The sequence below is a fragment of the Silene latifolia genome, chromosome X (genome assembly GCF_048544455.1).
Source record: "Silene latifolia isolate original U9 population chromosome X, ASM4854445v1, whole genome shotgun sequence".
Taxonomy (NCBI): domain Eukaryota; kingdom Viridiplantae; phylum Streptophyta; class Magnoliopsida; order Caryophyllales; family Caryophyllaceae; genus Silene; species Silene latifolia.
In genome coordinates, this window is record NC_133537.1 from 242,934,893 (window position 1) to 242,959,317 (window position 24,425).

Genomic DNA, 24,425 nt, shown 5'->3' on the forward strand with positions numbered 1-24,425 from the left:
GTCATCTCACATGACTCTATGGCACTTGAACTTGCCATCAATCGCATCACACTCTAGTTACTTCGAGACGTCACCTCATACAAGTAACTATGGGCAAATACAATGTTAATCCGTGTTCACTTTAACGGGGTTCAATTGTCTCCACAACCCGTTTGGATGTAACAAAGTATAATAAAAGAGTTTTAAAATAAAACTCGAGCGACAAATGCGATCATCACACATGAATAGTCAATGCCTGATTACTATTTCATGTTCTATAATCTAATTTGATCTTGTACGTAGTTGTTCATTTCAATTCAATTGAAATGACATGACTCATCATGTTTAGCCTATGAGAAGGCTTTGGTTAGTAGGTTTTATCAACTTCTTGTACCTTACTCAACCTCACTACATACTCGTTTTCCTTTGTAATGTATACATTTGCATTACAAAACTTTCTGAGTACGTGTCGAGATCCAATCAAGACATAGGCCCTCTAGCCTAAGAATAGCTCCCACTGTTTTCATAGTGTGCGGGACTCATCCTTCTTGCACATCTCATGATTGCAAGTGTACTCAATTTCCGTTATAAATATCTCTTATTGTTCTTTATTGCCTAGAACGATTCTAGAAAATCTATTTCTTAAATAACATAACCACAATGGTATCTTAACCATCCTAATGTGTTTTGATTATGGTTTTGTCGGAAACCATGCGCAATCTCAATTGTCAATTGTCACTGGTGTAACACCCTTACACAAAATTGCATCATAAACACTTTGCATCATAGCCTTAATGCTTCTGCAAGCACTTAAGGGTAATCTTTATAGCTTACTTGGTAAAGATTACTTAAATTCGATTTTGAAAACAATTCATCATACTCAAAGCATATGAAGCGTTATACATCATTTCTCATTTAATTGATCCGGCAGCGGAAGCAAATGGAATCAATCAAATATGTTCAATTTAATTGAACTAGTCATGAATCTTATTAACATAAGACTTCTTATTGACGCTAATAACATGTGGATTTATCTTCATAAATCTGGATATTGAAGATGTATTGTAATACTCCAAAAGTCTTAAATCATTCCTAATGATCAATATGTCATCCACATATCGGACTAATTAAAATTTCCGTAACTCCCACTAAACTTCATGTATAAACACAACTTCTCGACTTATCGAGAAATGTTTTATCACATGATCAAAATGTTGATTCTAACTCATTGATGTCCTACTTAAGACCCTCTCTTAAGTTTCACATTATCTTAGGATTGCAAGAATCTACTAAACTCATGATATGTATTGAATACATTTCTTCTATTGAAGAAGTGGGTTTTAGATTCACTCGCTATGTATTTCATAACCTCATAATGAAACACAATCCCTAAGAAGATCCAAATAGACTTAAGCATTTCAATTAGTGCAAAACCCTTTGCAACCAATCTTGCTTTGAAATCTCTCTTTATTAGTGCAAAACCCTTTGTCACTAATCAAGCCCTTCTATTTCGGATTTTCATGGCTCTAAGCCTTGTATTGAGTTGTGACTTAAGCCTTGTATTAAGTCATATGTTCATTACTTTATAGAAGTAATCAACTTGAATCAAACAATTTCTTTTGTAAGTTATAAGCTCTTTACTTTCTTAAAAGTAGCATGAATTCATCATTTTTAACAAGTGATTTAATTTAACCTCCTAGGTTTTAAAGAAACAATATTTTACACAAAACGTCTCATGTAGCCAAGAAAGACCAGTTTCTTGCGACATAACATTCTTTGTGGCTCTTGAATAATTTTCTCCCACTCTGTCTTCTAGAAATAAACTTGTATTTTAGAAAGACAGCTTCACGAGCCACAAACCCGGTGTACTCGTGATAATTGAAAAAGGGAAAAATGAGCATTTGTTTCTTGTGAAAACTTACAACCATGGTACTCTTACCATTTCATATCTCATATGATTCTTTAGTGGAAAAATAATTTAGACAAAAATGATAAAATCCCCAAAAGGATCAAGTAACTCAAAGTAACTTGATTGAAGTCCAAACCTTATCGAATAGCGTTTGAATTTTCACACATTATTTCATAATGCGTGCTAAGAGAGATTAACTTGTGATACTATATCATATTTCCTTTGGCTTATATCAAAGTCTTCACTTTGATAATCTCATCACGACTAAATCGTGATTCCTTGAACTCTTGAACTTCTTCAAAGATTTCTCTATTTACCTTATTAAGTGAACACACTAGTGTCAACTTAAATCGTTGGTAAAAGAAAATGATCAACCTATTTTGGATCAATGATTTACAATCTCGATCTCCTTTTTCAACCAAAAGGCACGAGATATCTTGCTTTGAATACAAGATATGCATATACCATTAATAGTCTAATGGTTTCAAGAGTACTTGATAACTCTTTGCGTTTATCATTCCAAAAATTAAGGTTTAATCTTGGGTTACCAATTTGAATCTTACATCATCTACATGATATGTCATTCTAGTTTGGTTTAGAATATAATCACCTTGATAATGGGCTAGCCATTTATCAAATCGTGGTGTATAGGGTCACAAAAGTGAAAACCTCTTTTGTCTCTTAACAAGTTTATATTCTTATTTAGAGTTTATGCACTTAATAGTCACAATTAAGTACCACTTTAAATCCAAAAACTAGATCGAGTACACAATTACTCTATCTCTCGACTTCATTGTTGCTAGTCGTCATATTCTAATCATCCTATGTATCAAACATAATGATGAAAACCACCACCGGTTTCTAATATTGACGAAGTAATACTAGCAAAGTTTATGTTTAATCAAATAAACATTTAACGAAGAAGGTTCCATTAGATGTCCCACAACTAACTTGTTGATTCTTCAATAATTTGGGGTAGTTTCCTTTCTCGTGTCTAACATTTAAGACAATGGAAACTTTATCTGTCGGGATTGATATGTTTAGTATTGTCATTCTCAACAACTTTACCTTTAACATAACCTTGTATCAATTCCATTCTAATTTTACTTCTTTAATCTCGTCCTCATCTTAACGGTTTAAGAGAATGCCCCCACTCATTTCAATGAGTCTTTACTTAGAGAAGCAAAGGTGAATCTTATAAAGATTATTCTTCAATTTAATCGTTTTAGTCTTAAAACTTTCATTGAAGTGGTTGCGTTATTTTGGTCAATTACGAATTCTGACAAAACTAATCACCAAAACAATTTATCGCTTCAAGGTACTTAATTCAATTAAGTATATGAAACATAATCCATTGTAAGTAGAAGTGTTAGTCAAGAATCAAAAACCTGTTTGATAATGAATAACTTTAATCTATACTCTTTACAAGAGATCCTTAGCAATGGTTCGTTTGAGGTTTTAGAAGCAAATTCAAATTTTGTCTTTAGTTACGATGTTTTAATGGAGATTTGTATCAAAATCGAAATGATATCGTATATGAATTGTGGTAAAGAAATAGAACAATATAATAACGGAATAGTGGAAAACTTAACATTTATCGTTTTATTAATACTTGTAAAACAAGTATAGCATTTACATAGTGACCTCTACCCAACTATGATAAATGATTCCAAGACCCAAATTCATATTAACTTAGGGCACGGTGTGCCGAATTACCCTTTATTAACATAACTCGGTGGATTAACCTTTTAATCGATTCTACTTTTAGAACTCTTGGTCGATGATGTTTACATTAATATTCATCTCTAGCCCGAAACACATACGGAAATCGTCGTGAATACTTTCGTTGAGTACAACCCAAATTTCGAATAAATGTGTCCATAATCCAAACCCATATCAATTTAGGGCACGGTGTGCCGAAATACCCCTTATTAACATGAATTCGGTGTATTAACATTCATCACCCACTTCCCCTACGTAACAAGGTTTGTACCCCGGGGTAGCCGAGCGCACTCCCTCGCGAAATAGGTTTTCATGGTTTCTACTATTTGGTAAGGCTATGTCTCAATTGATTGTTTTAGCGAGAGGTCATGTCAATTTATTATCTATCACGTTTTAAGTGAACTAAAGCGGTGAACTACGATAATTCTAATTGACACGGTCGATAAACTCGATAAAATAAGGATGAATGTCTTAGTTATGGCGATTTAGCGATGCATGTGACATAAAATAAAATGCAAGCATAAAGATAAATAAATCCTAGTATGGCCTTTCCTAAAATAGAAAAACTATTTAACTATTACATATTCGGAAACCAACTCCATTGGTCCCTTGAACTTCGGTTGTGACACGCATCTCGAGGTAACACCGTCTTTATGTATCGCCATTCTTGAAGAAATCCGTCTTTGGGAACTCCGGAATGAATAAAATTACATAATAAATTACATAATTTCCTATTATACATTTGTAACTAATATAAAATAAATCTATTAAATTACAAAACGGTGATACGAGATCACAATAAAATTACAATCGAATCGATATTCCCATACATTTCGGGAAATACCAATTAAAATCTAAGGCCATACTAAGTAAAATTACATAATTCAAAATTACATAAATTAAAATTATGACAATCATAAAGAAAATGCAGCATTATAATATGCATGAACATGCTCAATTTTATGCTAAATCGCCTTTAATTAGCCAATATCGTATATTACTCGGTTTTCTGAGTTTTGCGTGATTTCAACATTTTATAATCACAAAATACATAAACTCATATTTATGCATAAGTTAATTACCCTAACCTCTTAGGACTCAAAATTTAGTCTTCACTAATAATTTGACCATAATTAACCCATATTAACAAAATTGTTCATAAATGGACCAAAAATTACAAAAATAAGCTATTAAACTTTTCAAATAAATTCAAAATTTGAAATTTAAACTCATGAACATTCTGGAAAATTACCATGACACTCATAATGTTCAAAATCTTAGGTTAAAAATTTCGAAATTTTCCCGGAAAAACAATGTTGCGGTTTATCGATTTTTAATAAAATAATCATAAAAAACATGGAAAAATTATTTTCATTAACTTTTCAATTTTAGATCTGAAAAAAATAATAAAATGAAACATTAGACGTTTTTCCTAAGTCATAGATTATGTTTTATTAATTTTTCACTAATAATGTCACTATTTATGCTATTTTTCTTCAAAAATCCATAAATCATGCAAAAAGACTTCTTTATAGCCAATTATTTTACACACATCTTGTAAAATTGCATGTCACAACATATTAATTTTCTATGACCAGATTCGAAATTTAACTCATATTAACCTATTTTTCACTTAAATCCGAATTTAATAATGAAAAATTCATTTTTCGAGCATAACAAGTCCAAAAATTATGAAAATTTACAGGTTATCTCAAAATAATATATGTGACAACATATCCAAAAATCAATGGAAAATTCGAAGTATAGCTAATTTTAGACCAAAAATGACATTTTTACTCATAAAATCACATTTAAATGCCATTATTGTAAATTATGAACAATAAAAATCCGAAAAATTAACCAAAATATCCTAAAACATTTTAGGACCAGAAATATTAACATGCATGGATTAATTTCGTGATATCTCATAATAACACAAATTTTACAAGTTTTATTTGTTATTCTTATAACTCGGAAAAACTTTTAACCGATTTGCATGCAAACAACCGTGGCTCTGATACCAATTGAAGGAAATGTAGATCTTTATACATACTAACATACTCATATATGTCGAAATTAATTTGTCATAAAATTAAATACGGATTTTATGCATGCAAACAATATGAAAATAGAGGAGAAATCATGTTCTTACATTGTGATTTCGGTTCATATGGGCACAAAAGAGATCTCCTTCTCTTTTGTTCTTGTGCTTTCCTAAATGGATGAACAAGGACTCAAATGTAGAATCCCTCCCAAAAGCATATACCCAAGGAATACATCTTAAAGACTAAAATAATATGATCTAGTATTTAGATTAGTCTTTCTTAAAATTTGACACAAAATATTATTGTTCTCTCATATATTTCGGTTGAGAGAGAATGATTTTTGAGATTTTTATTTCTCTAGAGTTTCCACACAAGATGGAGAGAAAGCCATTTCTTACACTAGAAATGTTATGTATGAATTGTGAATGAATAATGATCAAAAAGAAAAACTCTTCTTCTTTCCTTAGGGTGGCCGAAATTATGGCCTTGGGTAGCACGCCCAATGCCTTTAGTTTTTGCTCTTCTCAAAAGCTTAGGCTTGCAAGGCTAGAGATTAGGCTTTAATAATTATGTTTTCTCACATTAAAATAATCAACATAATTATTCCACTAAATCTCCTTCTAATTTTCGGTACATACAAGATAAAATGGAAGGTCCATTTTATTTTGTCATTTGTCAATTGTGACATATGTGATATGTTACTTGACATGTGAATTTGTAATGTATTTTTAACATATTAAAAATCAACATACTCATAAAATATGTCATTTACAAAATCGACTAGTAATTCGTAATTACTTGTACCAAAAATGTTTCCAAATTATAAACTACAACATTCTGTATTTATAATAATTTATTCATCCCGTTTCAATTGTTTCTGTAAACAATAATTTCATCCAAGTAATAAAATAGTTCGATTACTTAGACCGTGTCTTATTTAATCATATTTACAATAAGATACGTAAATTTTACTCACAAAATCATCCGTCAATTTTAAGCAATTTAATTAACTCGTATCGGTATACGATTAATTAAATAATCAAATAAGAGTATTTCCCTATAGGTATGACCTAAGGGGATCAACTGATCACCATCGTCGCACGACAGTAATGTCAAACTCTAGTCAGCCAATCATTACCGATATGTGTGGACCAGTTGACTGTAAAATATTACATCCCACATGTATTCTTAAAATGAGATTTAATAATGATATTTAAATCATTTGATCGCACTATTGTTGAGGACACATTTCCCAACAGACTGTGTATTCGTGAACACCTATGATAAACCCTAATGGGGAGCAGATTTGACAGGTACTAAAGATTAGCTGACTTGGGAGCTTATGGAATGCGTGAGGACTTGGCTATTCTACCTAGAAGTCTAGACCACATAGATTATTTAATCACTTTATTTATTTCCGCTGCGAGTTGTAATTATTTTATATTAAGTTTTAATTGGCTAAGTTGTAATAAACATGTAATCGCTAAGTTTTAATTTAAAGTACTTTGGTGAGTTGGACTTTGTTATTCAGTGCCTCGGGAAACCGAGATGGTAACAATCATATTTATTTGGGAATGTCTTGCTAAAGGCTCCTAAATTAATGGGGGTGTTACAGGAAGCCGAACAATCTTTTATCCTTGTCATATGACGTCCCGTTAGGGCTCTCCAAAGAGGTTCCACACTATAGTTTCTAGGCTTGGATGACCGAGTGGTCGACACATCTAAGCCCAATACATCCGCAAATTCAACTAATGTCATCATTCTTGTGACATTTTCCAACTGGAATTCAATGCATATTGTGTTGTTAAGAGTGGAAATCTTTAAGAAGCTTAGGAATTCAAGCACAAGCGATTGATATGTAAGTTCATGCATATGAAACATAGTTGAGAGTCCGAACAAGTCGAACAATGCCTCGGTTTGATAATAAATTCCTAACTTCCTTAAGGTATCATGACAAACGAACTTAGTGGGAAGGATGTTCTTACCCAATAGTCAGTGGAAGACGATTCTTTGTGCATCATTGACAAACTTGATGTTGGGGAACCTCTCAAGTCGAGAGAGATTAATAATTTCCTCATTTTCCCTTCTTTTTGTATTGAGCTGTGAGGTAGAAGAACTCCTAATTATCCTTGTTCTTCTTTTCTCCTTTGTCATGAACCTTCTTTTGCTTTCATTTTGATTTGAGTCAAGAACTTTGATTGTTTTAAGAGTGAAATCAAATTACTCTAAGTTGGATCTCTTTGCTTTGTGGAATATCTCAAACCCTAGCTTTGGGTGAGCTAAAGTTTAGGGGGTTGATTTATTTGTTTGGATATGAGGTTGGGTGATTGTGAGTATTCGTGAGGGAGATTTGGGTTCACTAGAAGAAAGAGAGAAGTTGATGTGTCTTAATATGTGTGGTGGAAATGAGGAAAAGAAAGGAGGGTTTGTAGTCAATAGAAGAGTAGCACGGGAGGGAGACGCGCAGTTCGATGAAGGAGCCGGACGTTTCTTGCTTCAGAATTTTTTTTGTAGATGCAGAGGGGGACGTGAATCCTCAAGGCGGTCCACCCGTCCTGAGTGCTGGGACGCCCGTCCTGAGTCCAGGACGTGCGTATTTTGCTACAGCTGAATTTTTTTTTTTGAGAAGCAGGTAGGGACGTGCGTCCCCAAGGATGCTTCACCCGTTTTGAGCAATCGGGACGCCCGAGTCGATTCCAGGACGCCCGTGTTTTGCTGTAGCTTTTTTTTCTTTGAGACTTCTTGGCTCCAACTCCCACGAGTTGAGGACAACTTGTGGGGATCCTCCTTTTAGCTCTTTTAAGGCTTCCTCTTCCTTCATTGAGTGACATAGGCTCTCTCTTAGCCTAGGAAAAGCTTCTTCACACTTGAATTTCATATCCTTCACACATCAAATTTGATTAGTAACCCCCCCTCACTTGCTCTCATGTCAAAAATTATTCATATAACAAGGAATTAAAATGCAATGTAATGAAGTTAAGTGCAAGAAAGTAAGTTAGTATATTTACAAGTGGTGGTTTAGGGAGGACTCCACCAAACTCTCCTCCATTTCAATGCTTTGTGGTGGTTGGAGAGGCTCAAGGCAGATGGCCTCAACTTCTCCTATGAAAGATCCTTCATAATAAGGCTTTATCTGTTGACCATTGACATTGAACCGATTTCCTTCCTCTGACATTATCTCAAAGTCTCAATAATTTCCAACATTAGTGATCACAAAGGGGCCCGTCCTTCGTGAATTCAACTTTTCGGGGAAGAGTCGATATCTAGAGTTAAATAGAAGGACTTTATCTCCCTTGTGCAATGCCTTTTGTTTCATTCTCTTGTCATGAAGCAATTTGGTGCGTTCTTTGTAGATCTTTGCATTCTCATATGAGTGAAGTCGAAACTCTTCCAACTCTTCAATTTGCAAGATCCTCTTCTCTCCACTTAGTTTGAGATCAAGATTGAGAGCTTTGATTGCCCAAAAGGCTTTGTATTCCGATTCAAGTGGCAAGTGACAAGCCTTTCCATAGACTAACTTGTAAGGTGAAGCTTCTATGGGGGTCTTATAGGCCGTCCTATAAGCCCAAAGAGTGTCATTAAGTTTCATGCTCCAATCTTTACGAGTCTTGTTAACAACTTTCTCAAGAATTTGCTTTATCTCTTTATTGGAAACATCGAGTTGACCCCTTCTTTGAGCATGGTATCCTAAGCCGAATCTATGTCGAACACCATATTTTGTCTAGAGAGATACAAGTTTCTTCTCATGGAAGTGTGTTCCACCATCACTAATAATAGCTCTAGGGACTCCAAACCTTGGGAAGATCACTTTTCTTTGGAGCTTGGTCACTGTCTTTGCATCGTCGGTTGGAGTAGCAATTGCTTCTACTCACTTTGATATGTCATTAATGACAACTAGAATGTACTTGTTGCCTTGGGACGATACAAAGGGACCTTAGTAATCAATTCCCCAAACATCGAAGATTTCAACTTCCAATATGCCTCGTTGTGGCATCTCATTTCTGCAAGATATGTTCTCGGTTCTTTGGCAAGGATCACAATGACTCATAAACTCTCTAGCATCTTCAAACATGGTGGGCCAATAAAAGCCCGATTGTAGGACTTTGGCAACCGTCCTTCTTGCTTCATGGTGTCCTCCATATGGGGATAAGTGGCAACCCTCTAAAACTCCTTAAACATCCCATTGTAGCACACACTTTCGGTATAGACCATCACTTCATTCTTTGTAGAGATTGGGATCATCCCAAAAATACCTCTTCACTTCAAACATGAATCTCTTTCGTTGATTGTAGTTCAAATTCGGGGGAAGAACTTCTCCTACAATGTAGTTTGAAAAATCGGCAAACCATGGTGTTGTGTGTCGTTCGAGTTGTGTGTGGATGGCCATTAGAACATCATTGGGAAAGGAATCATTGATTGGTGTATCTTCTTCATTGTTGTCAAACCGAATCCTTGACAAGCTATCCGCAACTACATTCTCGACTCCCTTCTTGTCTCTTATCTTTAAGTCAAATTCTTGGAGCAACAATATCCACCTCAACAAGCGTGGCTTTGATTCTTTCTTCACCAAGAGATCTCAAAGAGCACGGTGGTCCGAGAATACTATCACTTTTGATCCAAGTAAGTAGGAGTAGAACTTGTCCAAAGCATACACTATAGAAAGAAGTTCCTTTTCCGTGGTATCATAGTTGACTTGTGTAGCATCAAGGGTTTTGATTTTATAGTATATGGCATGTAAAGCTTTCCCAACCCGTTGGCCTAGAACCGCGCCAACGGCATAGTTTCTTGCATCACAAATTATCTCGAAAGACCACTCCCAATTTGGCGGTTGAATAATCGGTGCCGAAATTACAGCTTCTTTGTTCCTATCAAAAACCTCAACACACTCATGAGTAAATTGGAATTGGGCATCTTTATGCAAAAGTTGAGAGAGGGGTTTTGAAATTTTGGAAAAATCTTTTATGAATCGTCGGTAAAACCCCGCGTGACCGAGAAAACTCCGCACCCCTTTGACATTCACTGGTGGCGGTAATTTTTCTATCACCTCAACTTTAGCTTTTTCAACCTCGATGCCCTTTTCCGAAATCAAATGACCCAAGACAATGCCTTCGTTGACCATGACATGACACTTTTCCCAATTTAAAACATGGCTTACATATTCACATTTTTTGCAAGACAAGTGACAAATTATGCAAACATGACTCAAAATCTTTCCGATAGACACTAAAATCATCCATAAACACTTCCATTATGGTTTCTAAGTAGTCGGAAAGACACTCATCATGCAACGTTGAAATGTGGCAGGAGCATTAATAGCCCAATGGATATTCTCCTATAGGCAAAGGTACCGTAGGGGCATGTGAAAGTGGTATTGTGTTGGTCATTCGTGTGTATCGGGATTTGAAAGAATCCCGAATACCCGTCAAGGTAGCAAAAGATTTTGTTAGAGGTAATACTTCTTAGTCAACTTGTCCACACATATCGGTAATGATTGGTTGACTAGAGTTTGACATTACTGTCGTACGACGGTGGTGACCAGTTGATCCCCTAAGGTCATACCTATAGGGTAATGCTCTTAATTGATTATTTAATTAATCGTATGACGATACGGGTTAATTAAATTCCTTAAAATTGACGAGTGATTTTGTGAGTAAAATTACGTGTCTTATTGAAATTTGATTAAATAAGATTCGGTCTAAGTAATCGAATTGTTTTATTACTTAGATTAATTTATTGTTTATGAAATAATTAAAAATAGAATGAATAATTTATTACAAATACAAGTTGGTGTAGTTTATAATTATATGACCCATTTTGGTACAACTAATTATGAATTACTAATTATTTTTGTATGTGACATATTTAATTATATGATGATTTTTAATATGTTAAAAATACATTATAATGTAATATGTCAAGTAACATGTCACATATGTCACAAATTGACAAATGACAAAAATAAAATGGACCTCCCTTTTATGGGTAATAACCGGTTTTATGGAGGGAGCATTAGGTTTGGGTTGTCTAATTTATTTATTCAAAAGAAACACAATGATGACCCATTTTCATAGCCATGCAAACCTATTATTCTTGGGAAGAAAACAAGCTCAGGCATTGGCTCCTCTCCTCCCATGCTACCCGGTTTCCCAAAGAGAAAAAGAAGAGTTTTTCTCTTATATTTTTCATTCTATAAGTTGAAAAAGTATACATGTTATATTTTTACTAGTGGTTCCGTTTACTCTACATTTTTGAGAGAACAAGGAGAGCTCATAAATTCCTCCATGTTGACCGAAATATTCAAGAGCATAATACAATTATTTTCTGTCAATTTTTAAGGTAGTTTTTATTAATACTAGTCTCATATTAATTTAAACTATTAAGGGTATTATCTTGGTACAATCCTTGGGGAGAGATTATACACTTGAATCTTATTCATCCATAAGGAAAGCTCAAGAATTAGCTAAGGTAGGCGACCTTACTAGTGCCCATATATCCGAAATATCAAATGTAAGGAATCGATTTTCTCCTTACTCTTGTATTTGTTTTGCATGCATAAGATCTTGAATTAATTTTATGACTAAATTAATTATTCACATATTCAATATGTAATCAAATGAGATTAATGAATCCCAACAAGTGGTATCAGAGCTCAAGGTTGTTGCATGCAAAATCGGGTTTGTTTTTCCGAGTTAATTAGTTAACAAATAAAACTTGTTATTTAGGATTTATAAGATAAATCACAAAATAATTTTGCATGTTAAACGTTTCTGGTCCTAAATGGATTTTAGGTCATATGGGATGATTTATGGATTTTATTGTTCATTATATATATTATTGGCATTAAAATGTGATTTTTATGAGAAAAATGTCAATTTTGAACGAAAAAGAGTTAAACTTTGAATTTTTCAGTGATTTTTGGATATGATTTCATAAATATAATCTACTGGTTGCATGTTAAATTTAGTGTAAAATAAAGTCATTTTGCATAAAATTTGAATTTTATAAGTTAAAGTTGAATTTAAATGGGTTATTAGGTTAATATGAGTTAAATTTCGAATCTGGTCATAAAAATTTAATATGTTGTCACATGCATTTTTACTCAGTGTGTGTAAAAATCTTAGACGAATTGAACTCCTTATGCATGATTTATGAAGTTTTGAGTAAAAATTCAATAAATAGTGACTTAAATTAGCCTATTATGCTAAAACATATTTCATGACTTAAGAAAAACGTCCTATGTTGCTTATTTATCCCACTTATCATATCTAAAAGTGAAAAGTTTATTAAATTATTTTTCTTATACTTTAATGATTTTATTTGTCAAATTCGATAAACCGCAACGATGTTTTTTCTCGAAAGATTTTCGAAATTTTTAACCTAATTTTTGAACATTATGAATGTCATGGAATTATTCCAGAATGTTCAAGAGTTTAAATTTCAAATTTTAAAATTATTTGAAATTAATTTGGAGTTTATTATATATATTTTGAGTCCAAATGAATAATATTAGAAATTCAAGTTGAATTATTGTTGAAATTTTTATGAAGACTAAATTTTGAGTCCTAAAAGGTTATGGTAATTAACTTGAACATAAATGTGATTTATGAAATGTTTCATGATTTTAATAGTTAATAATCATTCAAATCCATAAAACCGAGAAAAATATACGATATTAGCTCTTTAAAGGCGATTTGGCATAAAATTAAGCATGTTCATACATATTTTAATGCTGCATTTATTTATTATTGTCATATTTTTTATTTATATAATTTTTTGAATTATGTAATTTTACTTAGTATGCCCTTAGTTTTTAATTGATATTACCCGGAATGTATGGGAATATCGATTCGGTTGTAATTTTTGTGATCTCGTATCACCATTTTGTAATTTAATAGATTTAATTTTTATTACAAATGTATAATAGGAAATTGGGTAATTTTTAATTATTACTTGTAATTCCGGAGATCCTTGAAGACGGTGCCATTAGGAAAGGCGTTCCGACAAGACGGTGTTGCCTTGGAATGCGTGCCAAGTGAAGTTCAAGGGACCAATGGAGTTGGTTTCCGAATTTGTAATAGTTAATTAAATTTTCTTTTTAGGAAGCCTATACTATGATTTTATGTTTTATGTTTAGCATTTATTTATATGTTTGCATGCATCACTAAATCGCCATAACTAAACATGCATTTTATTTTATCGAGTCATCGACTGTGTCAATTATAATTATCGTAGTTCACTGCTTTAGTTCACTCAAAACGTGATAGATAATAAATTGACAAGACCTCTCACTAAATAATAATTGAGAATTAGCCTTACCAAATAGTAGAAACCATGAATCTCAATTTCATAAGGAAGTAGGCTCGGCTCACCGGGGTGCTAAACTTGTTACGTTGGGTAAGTGGGTAGTAAAAAGTTATTACATCGAAATTTGGATAGAGCTCAACGGAAGTATTCGTGACCGTAGTCGCATGTGTTCCGGGCTAAAGATAAATATTAGAGTAATTTTATCGACCGAGAGTTAGAAGTAGAATCGATTAAAGAGTTAATCCACCGAGTTATATTGATAAGGGGTGAATCGGCTCACCATGCCCGAGTTAATATGAATTTGGATCTTGGGATCATTTATAATAGTTGGGTGGAGGTCACTATATAAATATTTAAAACTTGTTTAAAAATGTTTGCAAGTTTGATCAAATGACAAATGTTAATATTTCCTTTGCCTCCATGTTTGTAGTTTATATATCGCAATGGATCCTACTAATGCAACAACACCTATTACCATTGAGTCATGTCATAACTTATTTGACGATATTTGCTCCAACCACAATCTCGATACTACTAGAGAGCTTCATTTTGGGATCGGTTCCGATGGAAACCTTAATTTCATTACTTCCACCATACCTCCTACTATGACTAAATATATGAGATCCTTATCTTTGGAAGAAAGGGATGTCGAAACTAGTGGGAGTTCTACCAAGCAAGCTCTTGCAACAAAAGGAAAGTGGTTCAAAAGGAAGGGAAAGAAAGGTAGAAGATTCAACAATGGAAACAAGATGGCTAGTGGGACTACCAAAGGAGCCAAAGTTGATGATGAATGCCATTATTGTCATGGCATGGGACATTGGATGAGGAATTGCCCCATATATTATGGAAATATTAGGGATGGACTTGTTATTCTACTCGGTAAAATTCCTTCTGAAATTTATGTTATTAATGTAAATTTTACTTCTACCACAACGTGGGTATTAGATATCGGTTGCGATTCTCATCTTTGTAATCATTTACAGGGGCTAAAAAACGTGAAAAAGCTGAGCAAGGGCGATGTTGATCTTCGTCTTGGGAATGGAGCTAGGGTAGCGGCTACATCCAAGGGAACTTATGTGCTTGTTTTAGCAAATGGATTTGAGTTGTATTTGCATAATTGTTTTTATGTACCTTCTCTTTCTAAGAACATTATTTCAATTGCTATGTTAGACATAGAGGGTTTTAATTTTGCCATTAAAAACAATTGTTATATTATTTCAAGAAATGACTTGGTCATAGGCCGAGGCTCTTCTATTAATGGCATTATGTTCTAGAAACTTCTAATCCAAGTTAAGACATCTATAATATACAATCGAAGAAACTCAAATCAAGTGATCCAAATGAATCATACATTTGGCATTGTCGATTAGGTCATATCAACGAGAATTGCATCAAAAGATTAGTTTCAACTAATGTTATTAAACCATTTGATTTTCAATCATATGGTATATGCGAATCATGCCTCCTAGGAATAATTACTCGTTATCCTTTTAGTGGTAAAGGGACTCGAGCTAGTGAACTATTGGGACTTATACATACCGATGTATGTGGACCAATGACTATCACCGCTAGGGGAAATTATGATTACTTCATAACTTTCACCGATGAATTAAGTAGATATGGGTATATCTACTTAATGAAGTATAAGAGTGAAGCTTTTGAGAAATTTAAAGAATTTCAAAATGAAGTAGAAAACCAATTGAACAAAAGGATAAAGGCACTACGATCCGATCGTGGTGGAGAGTATCTTAGTAATGAATTTGATTCACACTTGAAAGGTTGTGGCATCGTGTCACAACTCACTCCACCCAGTACACCACAACTTAATGGTGTTGCCGAAAGGAGAAATCGAACCCTACTAGATATGGTTCGATCTATGATGAGTCAAACCGAGTTACCCGACTCGTTTTGGGGATTTGCCATCCAAACCGCAATCAAATCATTGAATAATAGTCCAACAAAGGCAACCGAAAAGACTCCATATGAGATGTGGAAAGGAAGGGTTCCTAATATATCCTATATGAAGATTTGGAGATGTAATGCTTACTTCAAGGCAAAGACCGACAACAAGTTTGCCCCACGATCCGAAAAATGCATCTTTGTAGGTTACCCCATTACCTCCCGAGGATGTTACTTCTACAAACCTCATGAAAACAAAGTGTTTGTGTCTAGTGAGGTTGTCTTCTTAGAAAGTGAGTTTATTTCTAAGAGACAAAGTGGGAGAAATTTTAAACTTGATGAAGTTCAAGAGCCACAAACCGAAGTAGAGATGCAAGAAGACGTTCCTTCGTCGTCTAATTCTGTTGTTATTCCTCAACCGAGGAGGTCGGGTCGAGTTTCTCACCAGACTGATAGATATGTTGGACTTACCGAAGAGGATGGGACCCTCGATGTGTTACTTTTAGAAAATGACGAACCCGCCACCTACAAAGCTGCAATCTCTAGTCTCAATTCAGCTTTATGGCTTGAAGCCATGAAATCCAAAATGAATTCTATGCATGAAAATCAAGTATGGAACTTGGTGGATTTGCCTGAAGGGGCAAGACCTCTTCAGTGCAAATGGATCTTCAAAGTAAAGAATAGCATAGAAGGACATGATGATGTATATAAGGCTAGGCTAGTGGCAAAAGGTTTTACTCAAGTTCATGGTCTTCACTATGACGAAACCTTTGCCCCCTGGCTATGATAAGATCAATTCGGATACTGTTAGCGATCGCCGCATTTCATGACTATGAAATATGGCAAATGGATGTCAAGACCACTTTTCTGAATGGGCATTTAGAAGAGAAGGTGTACATGATACAACCCGAAGGTTTTGTGGATCCTAAAAATCCTAACAAAGTATGCAAGCTTAAGAGATCCATTTATGGTCTTAAGCAAGCATCAAGAAGTTGGAACCATCGATTTAATCATGTCATAAAAGAAAGTTTTACTTGAAGTATTGAGGAACCATGTTTATAAATGAAGTTCAGTGGGAGCAATGTTGTGTTCCGAATATTGTATGTGGATGACATACTACTTATTGGAAATGATATTCCTATGTTGTCTTCCGTCAAGGAGTGGCTAGGAAATAATTTCCAAATGAAATATTTAGGAGAAGCACAACGCATATTAGGTATCCAGATCTATAGAGATAGACCCAAAAGGATATTGGCATTAAGTCAAGAATCTTATGTTGATAATATTCTTCGACGCTTCAGCATGGACCAATCTAAAAGAGGCTTGGTTCCGATGGTTAGTGGGACCATATTGAGCAAGTCTCAATCACCCACCGAACCCAAAGATGTTGAACTCATGAAGTTGATCTGTTATGCTTCCGCCGTTGGATCAATCATGTATGCCATGATATATACTCGTCCAGATGTCTCGTATGCTTTGAGCATCACGAGTAGATATCAAGGAAATCCACGTGAGAGTCACTGGATTGCCGTCAAGAACATCCTTAAGTACTTATTGCGAAGGAGTAAGGATTCTGTCTTAATGTTTGGAGGTGACTCCGAGCTCTGTGTTAAGGGTTACACGGACTCCAGTTTTCAAACAGATAGAGATGACATGAAATCACAAGCTGGATTTGTTTTCATGCTCAATGGTGGTGCCGTAAGCTGGAGAAGCTTCAAGGAAGCTGTGATTGCGGATTCTACAACGGAGGTTGAGTACACAACAGCATCAGAAGCTGCCAAGGAAGCTATGTGGATCAAGCAATTCTTGGAAGGGCTAAAAGTAGTACCTACCGCCAATGATCCCATTACTCTCTATTGTGACAACAATGGGACAATCTTCCAAGCTAAAGAGCCCAAGTATAGTAATAGATCTAGACATGTACTTAGAAAATTCCATGTAATTAGAGATTTCATCGAAAGGAAAGAAATTGCGATTTTTAAGGTTGGGACGGATGATAACATTGCTGATCTGCTCACCAAGCCTTTATCGCAGGCTAAACATGATGGACATGTTGTGTCCATGGGACTTAAACGCATGCCAGTTTTATGTTAGATATTGATATGAAATAAAAGAGTTGTTTGATTTGTTCATATGCAAAATCACATTTGTCTTTTAATTTTTCATTACTTTGTCATATTCAAATGGGTGGTAAAGACAAGTTTGTACCCCATTAAAGTGAACTAAATTGACATAGTAATCGCCCATAGTCACTTGTATGAGGTGACGTCTCGAAGTGACTAGAGTGTGATGCGATTGATGGCATGTTCAAGTGCCATAGAGTCATAAGAGATGACTAGTCGATCACAGAGGCACACGGTTTGGAACACTCTGTCGGGCCTAATGACCGCATATGGAGTTCTGGCAAATTATATGGCCTGGTCGTGGCAAGAGCTACTATAGTATTCTAATGAGTCGATTCTTTTGACTAAAGACTGTTCGCCCAAGGTGGCACAGTTTCAGAGTAACTTTGATTTATATTCCTATGACCTTCGTAAATGGGGTTAAAAGGGATTATTTTGGGTTATGATGAGTTGTGGCTAGTCGAAGGGAATAGTGCGATAGGAATTGTCCACCCCTTGTCAGGGTTATAACAATATCTCAGGGCCACTCGAGGAGTAATGAACTGGAAATGCGTGGCCATGATCGGAAGGTATCTATGGTAGACAATTCCGGTCAATCAGTTGTTCTCCAAATCGAGGAAACCACTCTCGATGTGATCACTTGCAAGTACGGCCTAAAAGACACCTTGAATTGAGTGGGAGATAGTAATAGGACAAGAGAATTGGTGACGCACACTTGTCGAGGACAAGTGGGAGATTGTTGGAGTGTCCCCGACAATAATGCGATCACATTGTTGATCATAATGAGATCACATGTTTAAATCTCGTATTAAGAATACATGAGGGAAAGTAATACTTCTTAGTCAACTGGTCTACACATATCGGTAATGATTGGTTGACTAGAGTTTGACATTACTGTCGTACGACGGTGGTGACCAGTTGATCTCCTAAGGTCATACCTATAGGGTAATGCTCTTAATTGATTATTTAATTAATCGTATGACGATACGGGTTAATTAAATTCCTTAAAATTGACGAGTGATTTTGTGAGTAAAATTACGTGTCTTATTGAAATTTGATTAAATAAGATTCGGTCTAAGTAATCGAATTGTTTTATTACTTAGATTAATTTATTGTTTATGAAACAATTAAAAATAGAATGAATAATTTATTATAAATACAAGTTGGTGTAGTTTATAATTATATGACCCATTTTGGTACAAGTAATTATGAATTACTAATTATTTTTGTATGTGACATATTTAATTATATGATGATTTTTAATATGTTAAAAATACATTATAATGTAATATGTCAAGTAACATGTCACATATGTCACAAATTGACAAATGACAAAAATAAAATGGACCTCCCTTTTATGGGTAATAACCGGTTTTATGGAGGAAGCATTAGGTTTGGGTTGTCTAATTTATTTATTCAAAAGAAACACAATGATGACTCATTTTCATAGCCATGCAAATCTATTATTCTTGGGAAGAAAACAAGCTCAGGCATTGGCTCCTCTCCTCCCATGCTACCCGGTTTCCCAAAGAGAAAAAGAAGAGTTTTTCTCTTATATTTTTCATTCTATAAGTTGAAAAAGTATACATGTTATATTTTTACTAGTGGTTCCGTTTACTCTACATTTTTGAGAGAACAAGGAGAGCTCATAAATTCCTCCATGTTGACCGAAATATTCAAGAGCATAATACAATTATTTTCTGTCAATTTTTAAGGTAGTTTTTATTAATACTAGTCTCATATTAATTTAAACTATTAGGGGTATTATCTTGGTACAATCCTTGGAAAGAAATTCTACACTTGAATATTGTTCATCCATAAGAAAAGCTCAAGAACTAGCTAAGGTAGGCGGCATTACTGTTAGGTTCATATACCTATTATTAGACTCCTCTAATAGTGAACTAATTAACTTGTTAATTATTTGTTCTTTAGATCTAGTACATGCATAACAAAATGAAAGATTTATAAGAAAAACAATGTTCCTTACATTGTAGGTTGGTTCGAAAATGTGGGCACAAGTAAGGTCACCTTCCTTCACTTGTTCTTGAGCTTAATGAGATGGATAATCCTCCTAAGACTCCAAATATAGAAGCCACTCCAATAAATTGCACCCAAGATTAATCCCAAAAATTCCTACTAATATTAACTAGATATGTAGTAGAAATGTTACCTTAATGATACTAATATTTCTATTATTACTACTTCTAGTAATAGATTTAATGTATTAGTATTTATGAGAGATTTATGCAATTGCATGTGAGGGAAAATATTGAGAGAAAACAAGCAAAAGAACAACATCACAAATGAGCAACAAAATGCCCATTATAAAGGCCAAAAACCGGTGGCCATATGTGAATGTGGGAAATATTTTGCATTTGTTTTTACTCTATTGTAAAGTGTAGGTAGAGTGTAGGAAGCCTAGGTGTAAGATGTAGCATGTAAAGGCTAGTGTGATATGTCACAATCACACAATAACCAACATCAACATAAGACAAAAGAGCATCTCTTGTGCTCTTAATATCGCCGAAAATTTGGACCATTTTTGGTCCATTTTTGCCTTTTGCCATTTGTCCCATAAATGCTTATAAGTCATATGTTTAACTATCTTACATAATTAATTATTAATGTAATCATTTAACACTTAAATATTACAATTAATAATATAATATACACTCCACTATTGAGTAGTATACTACCAATATAACAACATATAATTGGTCCCATAATTACTAGTTAGTTAAAATTACAACTTCTTGTAACTTTAAATAACTAATTACCTCTACCTTAAAACTTATATTAATACCTCAACTAATTTAGTAATATAACACTTAATTACTAAACTTAATCTTATTTAATCACATTAAAATAAGACGCAAAATTACACTCCCATAATTAAGGAATTAATTAATCTATATCGCATACAATTAATTAAATATCTATTTGGGCCTCATCCTATAGGTGTGACCTAAAGGGATCAACTGACCACCACCGTCACACGACAGTAATGTCAAACTCTAGTTAGCCAATCATTACTGATTAATGACGGTCAGTCGACTGTATAAAGAATCATCCCTCACGTATTCTTAGTATGAGATTTAATAATGATATTTAAATCATGTGATCGCACTATTGTTGAGAACACATTTCCCAACAATCTCCCACTTGTCCTCGACAAGTGTGCGTCACCAATTCTCTTGTCCTATTACAATCTCCCACTCAATGCAAGGTGTCTTGCAGGTCGTACTTACACTTGATCATATCTTAAGTGGTTTTCTCGATCTGGAGATTAACTGTTTGACCGGAATTATCTATCATGGATACCTTCCGAGCGTGGCCACGCATTTCCAGTTAACTACTCCTCGAGTGGCCTTGAGATTTCAAACAACCCTGACAAGGGGTGGATAATTCCTATCGCCCTATTCCCTTTGTTCAGCCACAGTCCATCATAACCCAAAATATACCCAGTTTGACCTCATTTTTTAAATCTTAGAGTATAAATCAAAGCTAATCAGAAGTTGTGCCAACTTGGGCGAATAGTCTCTAGTCAAAAGAATTGACTCATAAGAATACTATAGTAGCTCTTGCCACGACCAGGCTTTATGAATTACCAGAACTCTATAAGCGGTCACTGCCCGACAGATTGTCCCATACAGTCTTCCTATGTGATCGACTAGTCATCCCATATGACTCTATGACACTTGAACTTGCCATCAATCGCATCACACTCTAGTCACTTCTAGACGTCACCTCATATAAGTAACTAGGGGCGAATACTATGTCAATCCAGTTCACTTTAATGGGGTTCAATTTGTCTCTACAACCCATTCGGATACGACAAGGTAGCGGGTGAGTTTAATAAAACTCAAACGATAAATGTGATTATCACATATGAATAGTCAATACACTATTACTACTTCACATTCTATAATCTTTAGTGTATCATTAACACTAGTTAAAATGCAATATAAGCTTGGCATCCTCTGATCTGGAACAAGACCATGGTGCCCAGACATGCGTTTGTTGGATGGCTTATAGTGCAGGGTCGTCTGATGACTAGGGATAGGCTGTTTAGGTTTGGTATCACTACTGATATGGCTTGTGCAATATGCTCATTACAGAATGAAACGCATCAACATTTATTCTCTTATTGTACTTATTGCACACGTTGCTGGGATCTCCTCAATGAGTGGCTTGGTATGTCAATTTCTAAGACAAGTGTGGTGGATTGGTTTACTGCTTGGAGATGCCCCTCTCTGATGAAGAAGCAGATTATTGGGGCAGCCATTGTTGCTTTATGGTACCACATATGGAATGCAAGGAACATAGCGAGAATTGAAGATAGAGTTTTGGCGCCTAGATTTCTCCTGAGGAAAGTAAAGCAAGATATACAAGGAAGGTGCCAAGAACGAAAATGGAGTTTGAAGATGACTAAATTACCATGGGAACCAGTATATGATTAGTATTGATTATCTGATGTATTAGATTGGAAAATGTCATGTAGGTGGTGATAGTGTAAACTTAATTATCCTTTATTAATATATTTTCACATTTTCACCAAAAAAAATATAAGCTTGGCAAGTAGATATACCCGATATCCATATATTCCAACTTTATTAATTGTTATTTCCTTCCATTCAATGTCATCTCTAATGACATGAATTTATCTAAGTATATGTCTAGACTTCTTACTAGACTTGGGCTCTTTAACTTGAAAGATGCTCCCACTGTTATGACATAACTTGTGATAAAGTCATTTGTAGAGGGATTCGCTCTTAATCCCTTCGTTGACTATTTTATCACAATTTTACTTAGATTCCTTTTGTGGAATCTACAATGCGCGAAACTAAAAACACTTTTCTTAGTTTCTTACTCCTTTGTCAATAACATTAGCTTAGGATTTCATCAAATCCTTTTAAGCTTGGAAACTAAAGTTGGTGCAACCCTTCAACACCTTAACTTAGTTTATCATCCAAACATGTGTACAAGTCATCAATTGTACTTTAAGGCTTTCACAAGCCCATCTTATGAATTAACTTATTATTGACTCATAATGTACCTAGCATATGGTACATCACAGCACGTGCGTCTGTTGGCATACATAATCGTTCTAATGGCGGAAACATTAGCAATCGATTTCATGTAATAAACAACTTAATGGGTTCAGTGAACGACTATGATTCCATCATAGTAATTCCACTTTCATCATCATGAATAACCCATTCAACTTTTTTGATGTTAAACAGATACGGAAGAACTTATCCTCATAAGACTCTCAACTCTATGCCAATATACTCTCACATAGATTCAAAATCTAGAATATTTTGCATCCCATTCCAAGTGTCCCAATTACTCTTGCCAGAAGAGAACATTGGTACATAATTCTCAATAAGTAATATGTTATCAACATATAAGACATAGAGAAACAATTCTAGCTCCCACTTAACTTCATGTATAATCATGATTCATCAATCATGTGAATGAAACCATCCACTATTATCACATGATTGAAAAACATAATCCTTTAATGCTAGCTTAAGACCATCGTGTGATCACTTAAGATAGCTACGCATAATATGTTAGGATTCTTAGATCTTCATCTAAGGTTTTGTGTTTCAAACACTTTTTTCTTTAAATTCCCATTTTAGAAAAGCGAATTTTAATCTCATTTGCCATTCTTCATTAAAATGAAATGCGGCAATTCCTAACATAATTAATTTTGATCAACATCTTTATGTCAATCTATGCTTTTAAGTACTCTAAAGCTCTATTCTCTTTAAGGAGACCCTTTCCTTTAAGTAAAACTACTCTTGAGTAACAATTTTCGGATTGTAATGCTTCGGCTCGTATGTAAGAAGGTCATGATACTATCACTTTCACAAAGTAATATTCTTAAACAATAAGACATGTGCGATAAACTCCCACTGAACAATGCTCTCAATCTATCTTCATAGACTATAGTTCAATACCAACTTCCACTCTATAATTTCATTACTTTCACAAAGTAACATTTCAACTATAAGTGATGTTTGTGACGATTCAATCTACTCCCACTCTATCTCTCAGAAATACATCTATCTTCTTGAGAGATAGCTTTGTGTGTTACAAACATGTATATTTAACGGAGTATTAGGAGTTATCCAAGACAATGTATTAGCTTTCAAAAGGCCATCCTAACATGGTAGCTTGATAATATTATATGACAGTCTGATCCATGTAATCTGGTTTAATAGACTCTCTATTCTAGGTATCTCATGGTTGACCATCCGTTTAGAATAATGTGTCCATATGGTATCGTAAATTCCCTACTTGATGAGTTCAGAAACTCATTACAACCTTATAATTGATAAGTAACTTGTTACTTTTAGTAATAATGACATAAGGAGAATCAAATTCATAGCTTATGGACATATAATGATCCCATCATCATAATCGTCTATGTAATCA

At 34.4% G+C, this 24,425-nt stretch overlaps 1 protein-coding gene across 1 annotated transcript; it reads left to right on the forward strand.

Annotated features, from left to right (window-relative positions):
- Window positions 1–21,979: 21,979 nt before the first annotated feature.
- Window positions 21,980–22,441, forward strand: LOC141619835 (uncharacterized). Its single transcript, XM_074436857.1, has one exon. The coding sequence runs from the start codon at window positions 21,980–21,982 to the stop codon at window positions 22,439–22,441; it is 462 nt and encodes a 153-aa protein (XP_074292958.1).
- The last annotated feature ends 1,984 nt before the right edge of the window (window positions 22,442–24,425 follow it).